Below are 19,906 nucleotides of genomic sequence, written 5' to 3' on the forward strand. Positions count from 1 at the left end.
AACAACGAGTACAAAGTATTGTCTTCAGCGCACTTCAATTTTTTCAAAAATTATTCTAAAATTACAAGTGGCTCGAAAACTTTTACACTTTGTCAATCATTATACAATTATAGTTAATTTCCTGTACTTTTTCAACTTTGATTTTTATTTGTATATTGATTCAAATTAAAAGAAAAACATTCTTTATCAGATTTAATTATTTAAAGAACTTTTGTTTTTACAAAACAAAGATTTATAAACAAAACTATAAATATATAGCTTTCATATCTTAAATTGTTTTGCTCAACAATATATATCATAAAATTATTTAGAAATAAAACGATGTTTTATCTTATATCTAAATAAAAATTATTTAGATACGTTTATATGTAATTTAGCTCCTCTTTATCTTATCTAGATAATTTCAAGTTCGAGCGCTCGGCGCAGTGCAGACCGCAATCTCATCGCAATTGATGGGCATGATGTAAGAAGAAAGGTGAAACAAGTAACCAGATGCGCAGTAGACCATACTCTAGACCAATCAGAACTGGGTCCAAATTTTGAGATTCAACATGGCTACGGCTCCGGTACTGGGACGTATGTATACTTGTATTTATACGTGAATTTGAAATAATTGGTGAATCAAAGAAATTCAAAGCTATTTAAAAAAAGAAGAACGTGAAGGTAAGGTTGAGACTTTGTACATTAATGAAAATTGTGATTTCAAATTTTTTAAACTTGGATTAGAAGAAATTTGGAAAGTTATAAGAATGAGCTTATGTGTATGGCTAAATTGTTATATTTCATGTTTTTAACAACAGTGTTTATTGCAACAGTGATTTGTGTTAAAGATAATAAATTTCAAGTATTTTTACATTTTTATATATTGTTTTTTTAACAACTTCTACATTTTAAGTACGTGTGACTACATACGATTGTTTCGTATTTAAATTGCGCGGATATATTTGGACCCAAATTTCATTGGCGCATCAAATTGAGCCACGCCTCTTACCGCGCATCGAGCCGCCGACGATGCGCGTTGTTTCACCTTGTTTTTTACATCATGTTGATGGGGACGCGGTCTAAACTCGCCGCGGATGACGAGACACGTGTTGCGTACGCATGCATATAAAACGCAATCGGCGCGCACGCGCGCTCGACGGAGGCAAGGTGACCACTACACCGGGGCAAAATCGCGTCGATCGGGGACGGCTGTCACCGCTTTTTTGTGACAGATGTTTTGCACGATTAATCCGCTTTACTAATTCGCGGTCGCGCGGTCGCGAGCGTGTACGAGTGGATACGCGAGCGAGCCCCTCTTCTTCCGCGCGGATTCTCGCGCGCGTAGAGCCACGCGTCACCGCCCGTTGGTGCTGTCATCGTATCCGAAAAGTCGGTGATCCCGTCGGAAGAGCAGCCCGGAGCAGATAGAGAAAGAGAGACGAAAAGAGAGTGAGCAAGCAGGCGAGCACCGGAGGAAGGAGAACGCGCTTCGTCAAATGTCTCGCGGACGAGGCAGTTAGATATCTTCGGTGAAGAGCGGAGAGTAAGAGGAAGAGGGAGATAGTGACAAGGAGAGAGAGAGAGAGAGAGAGTGTCTCGGCCAGCTGGTCTTCGAGTTCGTGTGGTCGTCACAAACGCCAGGAAGCGCCGTCTACGAAGCGCACGGGGGTCGTGGGGTGAGCGATAGAGATCGCTCGGTAGTGAAACTCGTGCCCATCATCGGCGGCGACAATGGCAAAGACATACGATTATTTATTCAAGCTGCTGCTGATCGGGGACTCCGGCGTGGGCAAGACCTGTGTGCTGTTCCGATTCTCCGAGGATGCGTTCAACACCACCTTCATCTCGACCATCGGTACGTTGTCTTCTGTCCCTTCTCCCCTCTTCCTTACCTTCCTACGATTTCCGCCTCGTTTACGTGCGTTTATTAATCACTGGCTCGGCGGCCGGGGTGTGTCTCTCTCTCTCGAGAAAACATGCCGTCGCGCGCGCGGGCCGAATGTCATTCGATAATAGACAAAGAGCACATTATGTCCCGTTGACGCATTTACAGTAACGTGATTCATCCTGTGCCGCGCGCCTCAGTATCTATAGATCTTGATTCATTCTATTTTATTGTACGTTTCAGGTATCGACTTTAAGATTCGTACCATCGAGTTGGATGGGAAGAAAATTAAGTTACAAATATGGTAAATATACTTCATATTCTTTCTCACTGTTTTTGTCGCTTAGTAGAGCGCAATTAAGATCGAGGTGACTAGTATTACTAGATTTACAATGAATGTATTTGCACTTATAGGGACACCGCTGGACAAGAGAGGTTTCGCACCATAACCACAGCGTACTACCGCGGCGCGATGGGAATCATGTTGGTGTACGACGTTACAAATGACAAAAGTTTCGAAAACATTAAAAACTGGATTCGTAACATAGAGGAAAACGCGTCAGCGGATGTGGAGAAAATGTTGTTAGGCAATAAGTGTGAGCTTACAGATAAAAGGCAAGTGACTAAGGAGAGAGGTGAGCAACTGGCTGTGGAATACGGCATTAAGTTTATGGAAACCTCGGCGAAATCTAGTATCAATGTGGAAGAGGCGTTTTATACTCTGGCGCGTGATATCAAAGCGAAAATGGAAAAGAAACTGGTGAGAAAACATGAATTGTACCATGTACCCTCTTTAACGAGATATATTGAGATTATTGAGATATATTGATTGTCCAAATTAGAGTTTATGATCAATTTTCCATGATTAATATGTTATAATCAATATTTCTATTTCAACATGTAAAGTCTTCCATATCTAAAAATTTATTATGTAGATTGATAATTAGTGTAATATAAATTAGGAAAGATATATGCTTAATCACATATTAGTTTTCACACAAACATTTTTTTTCTTATATGTATTACAAAATAACCACTGTTTCTCTGTTTCCTGTCTCTGTTTCTCTGTGTTTGGTGCTGGTCTATCTTGGCAGAAGGTAACTTTCTTCATACACCATTGGTTTTTAGTTAATTACACATCTCGAAATGTATCTGTAACATAACAATTAACAAAGCAAAGTTGTGATAATATACCACTGCATTTCGTGTCATATACCATATGTGGCTCCTATTCATTAATTTATTTCGATAATATTTATGCAAGCAAATCTCTACTAATACTATTTATGCTAATCAAATATCTGTATTAACTCAAGCAACATCCATTAACATCCATTATATAGGTCTTGCTTTATGTCGTTTTTGCATTACATTGCACTAAAGGTGAATTTTTTAGTTCATTGATTGATCAACCATTGAATTAAAAAAACTCCTTGAGTTTGCTTATCATCTGTGGATTTGCGTCACGCTATTTACAATTAACTTTGTGATCAATGTTTTTAATAATTGATCAAATAGCAATCACAATAATACGCATGCTATGTTACGTTTGCATTTATTAACATTATATCTTAATTGTTATACTGAACAATATTTTTTCTGGTTATGAACAACATATATAAAAAATGACATAAGATCACGATGAGTTTTGTGCACTAAACATATCTGTTTATATTGTATCGTGTACGGTCCGTTAACACCGTATCTTGTTTTACGCAGGAGGCATCGAATCCACCGAAAGGCGGCGGTCATCAGTTGAAAGCTTCAGAACCACAAAGGAAGCCACCTTTTTGGCTCACCCGTTGTATTATACTCTGACCCCCCAAATATTTTCTACTATTCGAGGAGGCGCATCTATTTACTATCATTATTTACTTATGTTCATTTCGTCGAACAAAACTGATGTTCCGTGGAACTTTTCATATCCCAAGTATCGGGTATAGTGGGTTTATTCCTTGATAATGAAACGTTATCGCATTGTATTAAAGACTCAGAAATTATTTGCATGAGTTTATGTTTTTTTTTTGCCGAAGAAACCCTCAGAGGAGAAAGTATTAAAACTTTTTATATGTTATATAAGAAGGGAGAGTTGTGTGCGTGTCGTTTTAATTGATGCAACTGCTGTAGTTTGTTATGCAAATATTCTACTTGTTAATCAGTGTAATTAAATGGATTTAGATGAAATAGTTGTGCGATAATTTAAGTTAACCGGAATCTAATGTGATCTGTATTTTTTCATGTCTTTTAAAAAAATTATGACGTAATTTATTAAATCAGTTAACATCGTGTCGCACGTGATATTTTAAACACATAATGAACTTCTCCTCTGGTTTTCTTACATTAAAGCTAATAGTTGATTTTTTAATTTTTATTGAAAAATTACTATAAAGTGAAAAAATGCGTTACTTAATTTTTATGGCAATGGGATGAAGTATAATTTCATATGCACGAAATTCTGCAATTCATATTTCAATATGATTTACATCGTGTATGTTTCTCTTTTATCAGAGGACCGTGGTGTCTATGAAGGTATATATATATATAAATATATATAAATATAAATATATATTTACTATATATAGAAACATACATCACACATCGTACAACATCACATACAATGACTAAGAGTAAGAAAAAATAAATAAGATTAAGCAGTATAGGTATCACGATCGTTTTTATACTGTTATTAAGCAGATATAGCTTTTTCACAAAATTAACGGGAAAAACGTAAAGTGTACTAGAGCATTAACTGATGTAACTAAAATGCCTTGTGACGAATTGAACAAGAACTTTATAGAGACAATTTTGTTATATCACGGATAGTCATAGAATTTTTATTAGGTCTAAAGCAAAGAAAAAGAGAGAGCGACGAGCATGAGTACGCGAAGCTTATCTTCCGGCGGATTTACTTTGCATATAGAGATAGATTCGTTTACATGGATCGGCAGTAAAAAAAGAATAAACAAATCTCTTTTGTTCGCTGGTTGTCATGATGTGCATCCAGCAAGTATGCATTTTTATCATCGGAATTTGTTCAACTTATACTTAAATATACAAACGATTATTATAATACATTTTTTATTAATCCTGTACATAACACGTGTCAATATATTTATTGATAAAATCCTATCCTATTCTTTATGTGGATGACGGAAATGATTTTCATATCTTCGGATGTGCACCGTAATTTACAGATTCCATTGATTCTTCTGCGGAGCCTGCGTTCCTGACCGTCATTGAAGCTAGCATATATTCCAAATCTTTGATTTTCGCTTTATCCTTTTGATGTATCGCGTGCGTGCACAGACCCACTGTTTGTAAGCGTTGGTTGAGGATAATAATCTGTTCGCAGGATTTCTGCAGAAATTGATGCTCCTCTGTAAGTTTCGCGATATTGCTAAAAGGTCAATAATGAATTATGTAACTACAAGATTAAATTTTCGCTCTATTATTGATGTTATCGTCGCAAAAAATCAATCGGAGAATCTGTCATTAAAATTATGAGTTAAGATTGGAAATAAGGCCGCTCATATATAATATTAAATTGAAATTAAAATTGGAAATAAAGATGCATCTAAAATATATAAAATTAAGAGTAAGATAATATTAAGATTATTTGTTTTATTTAATATATATATATATATATATATATATATATATAATTTATTATAAAAATTAAAAAGACTTAGTAATCGAGAACAGTGAATATTCGACAAGCCTTCATAACGAGGTCAAACGTACTGATCGATAGTGGTAATAACGCGCGAATTGTCACGTTCGAGCTTCTTTAAAGCCTGTTCCATTGTCTTGTTGCTCGCATCTATCTGACGCAGTTTCTCTTCTAAGCTTTGAATTTTGAATATACACTCGACCTCGTGCATCTTCGCGGTCGCGGCCTGACTCCTCAGGGATTCACATTGCTTCACCATCGTGTCGTATTTGATTCGCAGTTGAACGTTCTCGATTTGATTCTTTGTTTGTTGCTGCTGCGACTCGTTCGCCACCTCTGTGACCACTTTCAGACGCATCCTTAATTCGTGGGAAACACCACGCTCTTTTTCCAATTCCAATTCCTTGCTGTATAAAGCGTGACGAGTTGCCAGAAGTTCCTTCTGCATCGTCTGCACGGTATCCTACCCTCGAAATGTGCATAATTTATATGATAGTTAATGATTGAAACAACTATAGGAGAAAACATTTATTTCATAAAAGGAGAGGCTTTTTTTTCTTCCTTAAAAAATACATTTCTAGTTTTATTATCATTAGACCTCTCCATTTGGAAAAGAAATTAAGACTGTTCTAATTTTCTTGATTAAAGTAGTCTATACACTTGAATTATTTTCGAATTTCAAGATGAAAAACATTTTTTTTTTTTTTGAAACAAAAAACTGCGTATTTAATTTTCATAAAAGTAATTTTGCACCAAACGATTAATTTAAATTAGTAATTCTATTAGCACACTCACAGTAAAATCTAATTAATATAAATCTAATTACCTATAATCCTAATTAATATTCACAATTAATTAGAATTATTTAATTAGAATTATATTAATTATATATAATTAATTTTAACTAATGTAATATAATTTGTTGCTAATCAAATCTTTTTACATATTAAACAAAAGTTGATTATTTTATCTGGGTACATTGGTTCATATTCTATTATAATGATTAAAACGCCTTCGATCAAATCTCAATTAACTTAATTAATGATTAAATTCAATCGGCAGAATTACAAAATTTGTCCTATTTTAGTTTTTCCTTTGTAACCCTTAAATACATATTGAAAATTCCCCTATATTTTTGATCGCTTACTGTGTGAAGACGGATTGAGAAAAAAGATTTGGGCTAGGTGGAAAAAAAGTTTGAAGTCTCTTCCATTGACTGCTACAATTGACCAACTTTATTGCTTAACTAAAATAAAATGGCACGAAAGTAAAGTTTTTTTTGGGAAGGTCTCCCACTTATGTGTTTAAGGATTAAGCAATAAAAAATTATTTTATTCACACTAATAAACTAAAACAATTGTTCGTTAATCGTCAATTAAATTCAGAGTTCGGTCGAAGTTTTCCTTTGATACGCTCTAAATATTCTGCAATATCCAATATATTCATTAATATCGTTTCATGCGTTGATTTAAGAAATGAATACGTGCAGAACATGTGCACAGTATATAAGGGCGTAAAGGTTTTAGTGTTATATTTTAAGTGTTAATCAATATAGCATACAGTCGTATTATTCACCGTATTGCTTTGCAACTTTTCACGGAACTGTCGCTCCAATTGAAAGACATCCTGCACGCTTGGCGTATTATTTTCATCCATAATTCGCAACGCGTGTACTCTCGCCTTGAAGTATAATTATTAATTGACGCGGCGAGAGAAAGAGGGAGGCGGAGACCAGACGCGCGTCTGAAATTAGCTGCTTTAATTTTTACGTTTACAGTTGTCTTCAAGTAAGAAAAACAGCTGGCAGGTTTTTTTTTAAATAAATGATTCGGATAATAAATTGATGTAAGACTTATACGTTTACATCATCCACATTTTGAGACATATTTTCGTCTTGGAATATAATTATTAACGTAGAACACGTCTGAAGTTATCAGCTAACTTCCATATTCGCATTTGCGATTATCTTCAAGGAAGGCAAGTAGCGGATTTTCAAACGAGAGATTTGACTCATAAATTATAATTAATACTATATGCAACATAAAGTAGACCTAACATCAATGGCTGTACAATTTTTTTCCGAAAATCACACATTTTGATATATTTCACATTATATTTATCTTATTTTACTATTTATTCGATATATACATAAAATAAATAAATAAAAAATATTACATTATATATAAATAATAAAAAATTAGATACACACAATATATTAATAAATAAATAAAAAGTATATAATAATAAATATTTAATAATGTTAGCTTGTTCTGTGTATCATTTATATATAATATATTACATTTAATAGTATTATCTTGTTCTACATGTTGCGTCCTTTTTAACTCTCATAAATTTTGGCCGAACTCGAGCTCGAGCATTCATACTTTGCATTCATTTTTCGCCTCTAAAACACCCGAATAGTACCCGAGCATCTCTCCATTTTTCATTCTCATGTACTGCTGCATTAACCACCCCCTACAAAAAAAAAAGAAAACAGATAAGTCACAGATGCTTAAAACGGGAACAAAGTGATTCAGAGATCTCCTCTCGCAATAACTCTTCTGTATAGGATTTCTCTACAGGGTGCCTTGTTTCACCTCTTGCGCTTTTCACATTTATAAACGGCGACAAATCCGAAAGAATCTCTCAACAAAATTTAACACCTTGACTTTTGTTTGTACATATTCATATCTAACTTTATGAGTCAATCTCTATAATTTTTGATGTATCGAAAGCTATTGCTTGTGTATAGTTTTAAATAACAACAATCCTAAATAACATTAGGATACGCTCAAAGAATCTGTTGTTAAAAAAACACACTAATAATAGGTCTCTCTCGAAACATGACGGTTAACGTCTAATCCAAACCAATCTACTCGGCAATTTTTAATGTAATCGAATGCTATTTAAGTGACGACTTGGAATGGTGACAATGCTAATTCGACAAGTTAGTGTCTATAATTTTTAATATAATTAAGCACTATTTAATGTTTATGCTATTTCAAATGACGATAATACTAAATGATACTAGATACTAAAATCCGCTCAACATTGCATTAACAATTTCCGTTTATCGTTATGAGCTTTATATGGCGAACGTTATTATCACCCAGTATATTCACAACCAGAATTACAGATCTGGCACATGGACCAAATGGAGTTCTGGGTTGAAAGCAGCGATGCGATGAGGCAAGAGAGAGATGGGGGTAAAGAACCGGGGTGGCCGCATGCGCATCCCTCGGATAGCGAGTCTCGAGCCACCCCCGCCGATTATGGATGTTTAGTATCGACGTTGTTGCTAGCGTATCGTCGCACGCTCCCGCATCTGATTGTAGGGTGTGATAATTATCGCTCGGTGAGACGAGATCGAGGGTACCTTCCGTTCTGTGCCAAGATAATGAGCGGAATCGCGAGACGGCAGCTGGAACCGATCGGCGACGCGCGATCACGCATCCGCTTCGCTACCACGCTGCGTTAGCGTCTCTCGTCGTCGTTAATCATGGTCCTGCGTGACCGCGAACTGCCAGGACACCAGCAACATGCCGTGCGACGACCGTTCAGGAAGGACGCGTGCACGTGTCGCCGCGATAGCGATAACATTGCTTCTCCTCACGTTGAATATCAAGTGCATAGGTGCGTGCATATCGTAGGATATATGTGTCACTGTCTGGGTCCTGCAACCAAAATTTACTTTTAAAAAACAGGCAGGATTGATAAAGAATATTTTTAAATAAATCATAACAATCCTGATAAAAACTTGTCTTAGAACTTTATAGAAATTAAAATATTTAAAACCCTTTTCAGAAATATTAAGTCATCTTTTCTTAGAATTTTTCACAATATGTTGCGTGTAAAAAAAAAGGTGTGCGAAAGAAAATACAAAAGATTTTACAAATCGGTTTTTAATTTCAAAAATCACGTACTGTTTACCTTTTTATAAACTCAAAATTTTCAGATGCTATTAATTTCTATTTTAATTATTTTTATGTAAGAGTCGCAACTTTCTGTTCATTAAGACTCAAGTTACCCTTGAGCAACGTTCAAGGGGAAGCACGTGCAACCCCTCACGTCATGGCTCGTGAATGCGATATATAGCGCAACCGATTCTATTGTGTATGCCACGCGATCGAGTCGGATCGATTTCTATTTCGGCGTTCATCGTGCAAGCTGCTATAAAACAAGTGATCAATCTTCGGACGCTGTTGCGAGGGTGTAAGCGAGCGTGCGCGAAGTAAAAGGTACAGTTTCGAATATTCTAAACATTTGCTATGTGTATTTACAGATACCGAGAATTTAGGACTGGAAGGCATTTGCGTATTGAAGGGCCTTCATCCTCTTCTTATCGTCACCTATAAACATTTCACTATATCTGTAAGTATTTTGTTTTTATGTATTATAAGATCTGCTTTCGACCGGTACAGCCATTTTTGTTATTTATATGTGCCAACAAAACAAGTCTATTGCGAAGATTTTCTCATCTGAAATCACAAATTTAATATAATTTTAATAATTAATTATTTGCATTTAATTAATTATATTTTTGTCAGACTACTCAGTCATCGAAAAGGATAATCAGTAAAGAAGATATATCTATATTATTTTTACAATATAAAATTAAATCTTTTAAATTTATCATTGCAGACTGTACAGCTTTATATAATTTAGAGCCAAGAAACTTTAAAATAAAATACAAGAAAACATGAAGCTAAAAAATATAAATTGGAAATTCGGAAGCTTTCTTATTATTTTTCAATAATATCTTCGAATATTTTAGAGAATGAGAATATATATACGTTACAGGTAGACATGATAGGTGTGCCTAATAATGAACGGCTCATGGTGAGATGTCGAGAAATAGGTAAATATAAGTTCATCGGCGATTCTTTACTGCACTGCCGCGACGGAACGTGGGATGGAAAGACACCTTATTGCGTGCCCACCACGGCGATCTCCAATTACACTGGTACGATGATGTGTCACGACGATGTCTTACATATTTGTATTTGAGATTCATACAACGCAAATGTCTAGAATGCATTATAAAATATTTTACATTATAGAATACAATAGATATTCCTGAAAAAAATTAAACAAAATTTTAATAAAACTTTGATAAAATTTCGATAACATTTTGTTGAACTTTATATTCATTTTGAAATATTTTGACCAGTAATTTCGTCAAAATTTTATCCAAAATTTATTAGTTTCGATAAAATATTAATTCGTCATTATGGAATACTTATCTGCGCTTTTTCGTTGCAATTTTGTTTTTAATTTGTTATTACGATAACTGCAATTTCATTCAAATTTTCTTACTTGTACATTAAGTATTAATAATTTCTCGTTACAATTTTATTACATACTTATTCAAATTTCATTAAACTTTTTCTACCAAGTAACTATTCTATTCGAATTATTCAGAATGTATGGCTGTTTGAAAATTAAGATGATTAGGATATCTCTGATATCTTTTGACGTTCTCTGATTTTTTGCGTTGTATGAGAAGTTGTTGATAAATCCGTTTCTAATTTTGATCCTCATTGTATGAGGATGAACAGAAGATGTACCGCCAACTATCGTCTTCGGTCTACCCGCTGGTTCGGCTGTAGTGGAGCCGACCGGTGCACTCGCTGTTTATCCAGGAAGTATCTTACATCTAGAATGTCTCTTCGCTAGGAAGTTAGGCAATCCCGAATGGACGTGGACTTCAACGTTCCGTAAATATCTGACAGGTAAATATTGAAATGAGATTATATAGTATTAAACAGACACAGTGATGTTAATCGACTTACATGAAGAAATTTCACCAGCCTCACCAAGAAAAATATATTTTTATTATTCAATAATAATTTTCATGAGTTGAGAGAAAAAAATATTGGATAGAAAATAGTAATATTTTCCAGAATTAAAAATTATTAATACAATTATTAGCAAAACAATCATATTGTGCTGTTTAGATTTATAATATTGAAATATAAATATTAATATTTTGCTGAAATTTAATATTATAAAATTTTTTATAAAAGGTTAAATTATGTATAAACAAGAATATAATTTTTTGCTTATTATGAATATTAAATAGAATATATTAGTTTTAACTTGATACTAACGTTTTCTTCCATAGGATGGGCGATTGCTGCACGGGAAAGAGATTGGAAATATCGCTTATCGATATACTATGCTAAACCTCAGGATTCTGGAGTATACACATGCACCACACCGAAAGGATTAAGCAATTCTATACGAGTTCGTGTCACAGGTACGACCTACCAAATAGAATTGCATTGTAGAATAATATGAATAAATCTTGCATTACTGTTAGACTAACAATAAGTGTATTGATCGCATTCAGCAACAACCAATATAATTGGAAAAATGTTAAATTTTGCATGCCCCAAGAGCCCACTCAAATTTTTGTGTTAATTTAATACAAGATCAATATTTAACACAATATGAATATGATAAAGTAATACAAATATTATGTAAAACAATTAACACAATAAACTATAATAAATTAAAATAATAAATGTTTTTTTACATTCTAACAATTTAGAGACAAATCATGGAAACTTATTTTAATATAAAATATGCAAATAACATAATCATATTATGTTAAATTAACATTTATGTATTTTCAAAATTCAACACAAAAATTTTAACAAGGACTGGTAACATAAATACAAAATATTTTCTATATAATTTCTCAACTATTTTATAACTTTAATAAACTTGTAGATGTTCAATGCCCGGTACTGGATGTTCCGGAGCCGCCGTTAATAAGTCGCATCGAGGGTAGCCGAATGGGACACAGTGCTGTTTTCGACTGTCCAGTAGGATACAGATTGGAAGGTGCTTCCAGTATCACGTGCCAGTACAACGGTACGAAGTAACGCTTGCTTCTGTAAATAGGTAGAAAATAATTAATAATAAGAAAATTGTGTCTTTGCAGGCAAATGGTCGACGGAGGTACCGCGTTGTGAAAAGATCAAATGTCCGGAGATAAATATCCGAAACAACGCGCTGTTGGAATTAAATGAGCACAATAACACCTATGGCGAGAAAGCTGTCTTCACTTGCATGTGGGGATACAAACTTTTAGGCTCGCAAAGTATAACATGCGAAGGGGATGGCAAGTGGAACGGATCTATGCCGACTTGTCAAAGTAATAATCATTTTCGGACAATTCTATTTTAAAGAACTTTTTTAAGTAGTTTAATAAAAAAAAATTTCAAGCTTTACTGATTTAAATGTCTAGAAATGTTAAAAATATTAAACTATCTAAAGAATTCTTTAAAATTTAAATAGTTCATTCTATGTGAAAAACTCAACGTTTCTAAACATTTGAATCAGTCGATGCAAAATTCTCTTGACTAAAATTTTCTTTACACTTCTTTTCTTCATTTTATTTAACTGTTAAAATATAATCTTTAGAAAACAGATTCTTGTAAAATCAATTATAATGTTAACAGAAATAATGCTGTAATTAACAAAGGCTAACGTTTGCAGAGATTACTTGTCCTACACCGGAAACACCACGAAGCGGGCGTATTGTGGAGCAACCGCGATATTCTAACAAGAAACAGAATCATGGTCGAACGTACAAAGTTGGCGCTTTAGTGCGATTCGCCTGTCAACCGGGTCACCAACTGATAGGAGAAGCGGCCACCATATGCACCGAAAACGGCACTTGGACTCATGATCCGCCCGTATGTGAGTGTCTGTACAACTAACAAGTTTAACAATATATACTTTTTCTATGTAATAATTTATTCTAACTTGTCAAATGCTGACATTAATCAGCGTGGAAGAATTGAGCCACTTTAATCTCATAAAATTTCACAAAAAAATAATAGCACTAAAAGAATTAATTCATTGCAGTATTAATTTTTCTATGCAATCCTTTTTGAAATCAAGATTTTCAAATAACAAATTAATCAATTGTGATACATTTCAGGTAAAGTAAGATGCCCTTATCCAGGTGATCCTCCTCATGGCCGAATAGCGCCTCTCAAGTTTTGGTACAAACCGGGAGACAACATACAGGTGAATAAATTTTCATCTACAGTGATAAACGAAATAAAGATTAAAATACAAGTAATGATTAAATTGAAATATACAATGAATTGAGGATACAAAGCAAGTAAATACAATTATACCATTAAGAGTCGACATGAGTTGGTCATGTGCAAAATAAAATTTGTTCAAAAAACATAGACACAGAACTCGATCAAGTGTCGAAATATATCGACGTTCATTTTTTTAAATAATAAATTTAATTATACATCAATGCCAAATTGCGTTGACTCTTAATAATATGATTGTGTATTCTCTTGATTAAATCAATTTCTAAAATTACATATGTGTTGAAAGGCAATTCTAAAATTTATGAAACAGGTAACGTGCTCACCTGGCTATGTGACTCCCTTGGAACCAGTAAAAAAGCCATCCTGTCGGGAAAATGGCATTTGGAGCGCACCGCCACCACCTTGTCGATCTTACAAAGAGGTGTAAGAGCAAAAACGGATTGTTGAACACTCCTGAGAGCCTCTCACGGACTGCCGTGCTATTTTATCTTACATGACAAAGAACATTCGATATTCATTATACGGGTAGCAAACGTGCATCAATACTAAGAGAGACGTGGAAACTCGCGTCAGGCACACACTTTGTTTCAAAGGGTAGATACGTTACGTAAAGTTAATATCAAGCGATGAATATAGTTAGAGTTACGATATATCGAACAAATCGACAAATAATCAGTAGATCACCCTTCTCTCCTGGAAGGAGCAATTTGCGTTAAATGTAGAACATGAAACGACCAGTATTTTGTTTATAATTCTCTTCCAGACGTACAACGATTTTAATAAAAACAAATCCCTTTTTCTTAACACGCTCTTAATAAATATTTTTTCACGATCATTTCCACTTATTTTTAATGTGTAAGCGCGATGTCGTTTCTTTCTGCTACTGGGTAGATGTTAAACGAGTATTAAAGTATTAAGAAGCTGACATAGTTACCACTCTCGTTGCCACAATAAAATGGAATGCAGCGCGTAATTAATCGCCTAATGACAGTCAATGACAGTTTCCTCGCTTGCGTGTGATGTGACTTAATACTCGATGCCGCAATCCATCAAAGATCAAGGAACAGGGAAATGGGTCGTACGAAAACTCCTAAAGAAATACAAGTGCAGAGATGGCTCATCAGGGACAAAATAAGTCGATATCGTGGAATTTTAAAGCTGCACAGTTAAGCATTGTTTAAAATTAATTAATCAATTATTTGTCCTCTATACAAATCGGGACATACTCTACTCGTTCTACTTTTAATTTAACCAGACAGAGTAATAGATAGGTATTTAGAACATTAACATTATAAGATTATAGCCATTTTACATTTAAAATAAATTATATGAAATGTACAATATTAGAGAATCGTTTTTACAAAATTAACGTCGCAATATGTAATTGTGACGTTACTGTTTCTATTGCAATAACTAAAATAGAATTTTTTTTAGCTAAGATAAAATATTGTGCAAGAATCCCTTCCAACATTTATGAGATACAATTCTTTTTGAAATAATGCGAGAAATGCAATAGCTAGAATAGAATTTTTTAGATAAAATAAAATATTGCGCAAGAATCCCTTACCACATTTATGAGATGCAACTCTTTTTAAAGTAGCTCAAGTAAAGAATATAGATTCTATAAATACCTGATTGCTGTAATATATCTAGCACTTGATAAGAAGCTACAGTTATCGCAAGCGACGAGACTGAAATCAATAGTATCAAGAAAGGTCACATCCCTAGAAGTAGATATTAAGAGACATCGTGAAATTGTCAATGACCTTCGCGATGATGGTAAACCGAATGTCCTCAGAGTGCTGGCTGATTACAGAAGATTTTACTTGGCGTTCAATCGCCTGACACCATCCGTAAGAATAAACCAACATTGCCTTTGAATTAAAAAAAAAAAAAAAATTCTGTAATTCTGGAATGCAGTGTAATACAGAAATCTTGCTTCGTAGGAAATTTATACGGCAATATATCAAGATTGCAATTTGAAACGTCGACTCTTGGACAAGCTCTACTACGAAAAAAAAAGAGCATTGAAGCGAGGTATCGAATTACAGGTAGAACCTGATCTTTATGCGATATAAAAGTATTTCGTATTTAAGCATATATAATTTTTTATATATAAGATTATATAAACTCATTAAAACGTGTATCAATATATTGTAATATTATAACGTCCTCCTTATGTACTCAGTATGTAATATTAAGATTCGTGTACATGTTTTGCGTTAACTTTGAGCAATAGAGTAAAGATATGCTCGTTTGATGACAAGCTGGAGTACAACGTTCTTTCAACCGAACTCGAAGAGCAAAGCGAGTATCTATCGAATTGCGAGCAGCAACGGTTAGTAGCGCAATTACAGCGATCCATCGCGAAACATAATGCGGCGAAAGATATACATTCTACGTATTGGTCGATGCTGAACATCCTGAAAAAAGTAAATTTTTAACTGTCGCATTATTAAATACAGTGACACATATTCCGAAAATAGTATCTCTATTTTCGTAATATGTATCACTGTAAAGTAACAAAACGTAAATCAATCTAATAATCAAAACAATCTAATAATTCAAAAACCTTTTATGTATCGTTCTTATTCCTACAAAATCTATGTAGGACACGATATTTTTCGATACTTTGTTGAACATTTTGAAAGAAGACCAATATTCTCAATGCAAAGCGATGTTAAAAGTAACGGTGATGGGTCAACTGGCGGCGGAAAATCTTGACGATATTAGACAGAAGTATAAACGAATGTCCCGAGTCGTTTGGCGTAACATGAAAATTAGAGAACAAATGTTGAGTACTGTAGATGCCCAAGTAAAGGATTTGTGGGCTTATGCACAATCATTGGTGCGCGTTGAGGTGAGTAGATAAGATCGAACTGCTTAGATCCTCCTCGTGTAAAAATTGTGAAAAAGATGTTTGTGAGAATAATATCTGCAATAAAATTTTAATAACAAATATTCAAGTTAATTAAAAAATTTATACCACGTAATATACGCGTAATTTACAGAACGTTTCTAGACAAAGTTTTAAAATATCTATTTCTTAGTAATGACTTTTACGATAAAGAGATTGTCTTACTTGTAATTTTCAGAGCGTTCACCTTTTCATAAAAAAAGATATCGATGTGTCCGCCAACAAAATATTAGAAAATCAATTAGTACGTTTGGAAGATATTTGTACTGAAGTGAAAGAAGCTCTACTCGTACGTTCGTATCATGACTTGCTGTCAAGGTATTCTATTTTGATTTCCGTATATAATTTTCTCATCGGTTTATGTTCAAGATCGATAATCGTTTGCAAAATGTTTCCTTCTTGCTATCGCAGACTTGAAGATCAATCCGAGCATAAAGCAGCTTTGCTAATGCGATTAGACGTCAATATAAAAAACCGCGACGTTTTATTGAGCAAAAAGAATCAGGCTTTACAAGTTCTCGAAGGTCTCAAGCATTCCACGAAAACTGCAACAGAACAGTAAATAGTTTTACCACGAGATATAAAGAAGTATTAAGCATATATCAGACAATACAACTAATTATTGATATTTTACTAATAGGCTTATATATTTTATCTCTCAAGTACAAATGATAATTCGAAAATTTCAGATATAAGAATGGTGCGCAAGATATATTGGAACAAATTGAAATCGAGAAGAAACGTGAGAAGGATCTTAAGGAACAGATAAGAGATCATAGCGAACTGCTCACGCATATCAAAGCGGCCTTACAAAGTATGAACATGATGTTGGTTCCTATCAAACCTAGCGTCAAAGTGATACACACACCAAAGAAGTTAGACAAGAATAAGAAAGAGTACGCAATTAATGACAGAGAAGAATTGAACGAACACGACATGGCAGAGATCGAAGGAATAGATACTGATGGTAAAAAAAAAACAAGTATTACTTATTAAATATAAATTTAAATCTTTCTCTGTTCCCTAAAACGTTAAGTTACCGATAAGAATAACAATTTGACATTATTTACCGATTTCAGTTTTGGTATTGCTGTCGAAGATCAGCCGAAAAGTAAACATTCTCTTTGGGTTGAGCAACTTCGATCTCGGGCAGAAGGAGGACGAAGCCCGAAATCTGTATCACACCTATGTATCGAATTATAATTCCAATTTGATATTTAGGACCGGTGAAGAGGAATCGATTGGTAAATTGTCTTTTTTTTCCTTTTTTTGGTCTATAAATAATTTTATCGACTCTCTCTACACAAGCCGTTTGATTTTACAGGGTTATTCGTCGAACACGAAATGATCGACGTCACTGTTCCGACACGGGCAGACATCAAATATCACAGCAGGCAGATTCTAGAGGCACACCTGAAACCGGAATAGCTTATGACATCAGGATTTATCGCAATAAAATGCAACGTTTGAAAACAACTTTTATTTATTGTACAATATGCTGCTATATTTACTTATCAATTAGTATTTAATCTAGTATTCATTAAGGTCGTTAACGCGACCGTATCCCAGCCTCTTCTTTATCATCTCGAATTTCAGCCAGGAAGGTATGTACTTATCGTAGGGATGAGCCAATGGGAATTTCCTTGGTGGCTCTGGCCCATTGAAGGGATGAACCTTCTTCAACTTCCTTAACAAAAACTCTTTTCTTATTTCTTTGGGATCACGATATTTGTCTAGATAAATATTGAAGGGTTCCTTCTTGGGAAACCATGTTTGTTTCTTTATGTATGGTTCAGGGAAATTGTATCGGAATATTGGTACTTCCATTTTTAACGTATTGTAATAAAATTCCTTGAGCGATGGTTCCCAGTCCGACTGGAAGAATGCTAAACCGGCGGGTGTCAGTTGATCCTGATACTTCCTGTAAAATTCCAGCGTTCTCCAGTTACGCTCCTCCAGATTCAAGCAGGGTTTGGCTTTTTTGTACTCTGAGAAATCTATGCGATGCTCCTGTTTGTAAAGAACGAAGATGTATCTGCAGTAGCCGATGCCGTACGGTGCTATTGGTTGCAGATAATCCATCAGTTCCTCTCCCTTCTTCAAATTATTTTCAGGAATATTGCCGACGAGCCAGTGACAGTACTCGTTGTAGCGGCTAGTCAAGTTACCGTCGGGCGTGCTCATTATCAAGGTCCACAGTGACCCATCCTCCGCGTCGTACGTGACGTCAGGCGTCTTGGAAGCTTCACTCGGCTTGATCACGTTACCGGTGTACACCCTTACCAGTTTGTCGTCAGGTAGCTCGTAGCTCACGTTCAACGGGACTGTCGGCATAAAGTAGGCGTCTCGATACAGATTGTTATAAATGCCATAGTGCTGCGCTAGTCTGTGAACGTGAGAGATTCCATCGATTCGCAACCAGTCTTCTCTCACCGTCTGCAGATCCACCAAAAGCTTCTTGTTGCGCGACAATCTCTCCAGCTCGGTGTTGTTCTTGCGTGCCACGATCTCGTTCGCCCAGACACTCGTTAGCGAGCGCCTGGAGACGGTGGTCACCGGGAAGCCGATGTTCACCTTGAAATGCAATGTCGGGTCTTTACGGTTGAGCTCCTCGAGGCGCTGCCGCAAGTTACGGGCGAGCGTTGGTGGTTTCCCCCGCAACCGGTGGCCGTGACGGACATGCTGACCGCGCGGAATAAGAAGATCACTGGCGAGATAACGTAAGAGCTTGACAGACATGTCGCGACAAACATATGTACACTCGTGCTTGACTCGGACAAAACACTCAGCAATACATTCTGTTATTTATCAGCGCCGACGAAGGTTATGTTGGACCGAAGCGGCAGGTTAGAAAAGATGAAGCAGAGATCTCGAGACTAGAGCGATATTTCTCGATTAATCGATATTTTATATCGATTAATTTTCGATTAATGAACGTTTTGATTTTGATCTCAACAGCAATATTTATTTTTCTTTAAATATTTATTAATGTAATATCTTTTATAAATTAAAATAAAAAAAAAATAATATTTTAAGATTTACAAAATTAATTTAAATAATTAATTTTGTACTTTGTACACACGATTCAATTTTGTTCTGTGAATTTCTTTTGCTTCAAAAATTATAATAAGTTTTATAGCTTATATTTTACTTATTTTTTATAAGTTATAACATTTATATAAAACTTTTTTAGTAAATAATTATATACTTTCTAAAGATGTTATAATATATGTGTAAAAGTTGAAAAATTTTAATTGAGTTTTGTACTCATGCAATTAAATTAATTTAAGATGTTAAAAAACAATGGTGTGTGTACAGAGTATAAAATAATAAAACAAAAATAAAATGATTAATCGATTTTTTATACA

At 34.6% G+C, this 19,906-nt stretch overlaps 5 protein-coding genes and 2 long non-coding RNA genes across 10 annotated transcripts; 3 read left to right on the forward strand and 4 right to left on the reverse strand.

The window, feature by feature from the left end:
• The first annotated feature begins 1,151 nt into the window (after nt 1-1,151).
• LOC105202507 (ras-related protein Rab-8A) lies at nt 1,152-4,937 on the forward strand. 2 transcript variants are annotated; one of them, XM_011171072.3, is made up of 5 exons: nt 1,152-1,837; nt 2,111-2,171; nt 2,282-2,627; nt 2,962-2,964; nt 3,587-4,937. In XM_011171072.3, the coding sequence occupies exons 1-5, from the start codon at nt 1,714-1,716 to the stop codon at nt 3,683-3,685; spliced, it is 633 nt and encodes a 210-aa protein (XP_011169374.1). In that variant the 5' UTR covers nt 1,152-1,713; the 3' UTR covers nt 3,686-4,937. The 2 variants fall into 2 exon arrangements, with proteins under 2 accessions (XP_011169374.1, XP_011169382.1); XM_011171080.3 differs by lacking the exon at nt 2,962-2,964 and having other exon boundaries at nt 1,153-1,837.
• On the reverse strand, nt 4,536-7,725 carry LOC105202521. The gene is made up of 3 exons (XM_011171090.3): nt 7,113-7,725; nt 5,609-6,000; nt 4,536-5,264 (listed from the first exon to the last, which is right to left on the reverse strand). The coding sequence occupies exons 1-3, from the start codon at nt 7,191-7,193 to the stop codon at nt 5,030-5,032; spliced, it is 708 nt and encodes a 235-aa protein (XP_011169392.1). The 5' UTR covers nt 7,194-7,725; the 3' UTR covers nt 4,536-5,029.
• A 1,203-nt stretch (nt 7,726-8,928) lies between these two features.
• LOC120359696 lies at nt 8,929-10,475 on the reverse strand. 2 transcript variants are annotated; one of them, XR_005576468.1, is made up of 3 exons: nt 10,336-10,475; nt 9,468-10,015; nt 8,929-9,211 (listed from the first exon to the last, which is right to left on the reverse strand). It is a non-coding gene; the product is annotated as an uncharacterized LOC120359696 (long non-coding RNA). The 2 variants fall into 2 exon arrangements; XR_005576467.1 differs by having other exon boundaries at nt 8,929-10,015.
• Nucleotides 8,937-14,425, forward strand: LOC105202537 (locomotion-related protein Hikaru genki). The gene is made up of 10 exons (XM_011171110.3): nt 8,937-9,170; nt 9,820-9,908; nt 10,338-10,500; nt 11,096-11,269; nt 11,662-11,796; nt 12,273-12,416; nt 12,487-12,699; nt 13,044-13,247; nt 13,492-13,580; nt 13,932-14,425. The coding sequence occupies exons 1-10, from the start codon at nt 9,077-9,079 to the stop codon at nt 14,046-14,048; spliced, it is 1,422 nt and encodes a 473-aa protein (XP_011169412.2). The 5' UTR covers nt 8,937-9,076; the 3' UTR covers nt 14,049-14,425.
• LOC113003249 lies at nt 13,139-17,781 on the reverse strand. Of its 2 annotated transcripts, none has more exons than XR_003268356.2 (5): nt 17,609-17,781; nt 16,726-17,083; nt 13,945-16,556; nt 13,485-13,596; nt 13,139-13,263 (listed from the first exon to the last, which is right to left on the reverse strand). It is a non-coding gene; the product is annotated as an uncharacterized LOC113003249 (long non-coding RNA). The 2 variants fall into 2 exon arrangements; XR_003268355.2 differs by having other exon boundaries at nt 16,704-17,083.
• LOC105204064 lies at nt 14,693-18,111 on the forward strand. Its single transcript, XM_039458297.1, has 8 exons — nt 14,693-14,786; nt 15,275-15,474; nt 15,568-15,672; nt 15,889-16,053; nt 16,233-16,481; nt 16,717-17,096; nt 17,228-17,505; nt 17,618-18,111. Exons 1-8 carry the CDS (start codon nt 14,693-14,695, stop codon nt 17,884-17,886), a joined length of 1,740 nt encoding a protein of 579 aa, XP_039314231.1. The 3' UTR covers nt 17,887-18,111.
• Nucleotides 17,803-19,404, reverse strand: LOC105202529 (39S ribosomal protein L38, mitochondrial). The gene is made up of 2 exons (XM_011171103.3): nt 18,050-19,404; nt 17,803-17,951 (listed from the first exon to the last, which is right to left on the reverse strand). The coding sequence occupies exon 1, from the start codon at nt 19,275-19,277 to the stop codon at nt 18,069-18,071; it is 1,209 nt and encodes a 402-aa protein (XP_011169405.1). The 5' UTR covers nt 19,278-19,404; the 3' UTR covers nt 17,803-17,951; nt 18,050-18,068.
• Between the last annotated feature and the right edge of the window lie 502 nt (nt 19,405-19,906).

Source organism: Solenopsis invicta, chromosome 16, assembly GCF_016802725.1.
Source record: "Solenopsis invicta isolate M01_SB chromosome 16, UNIL_Sinv_3.0, whole genome shotgun sequence".
In the NCBI taxonomy this organism is placed as follows: Eukaryota; Metazoa; Arthropoda; class Insecta; order Hymenoptera; family Formicidae; genus Solenopsis; species Solenopsis invicta.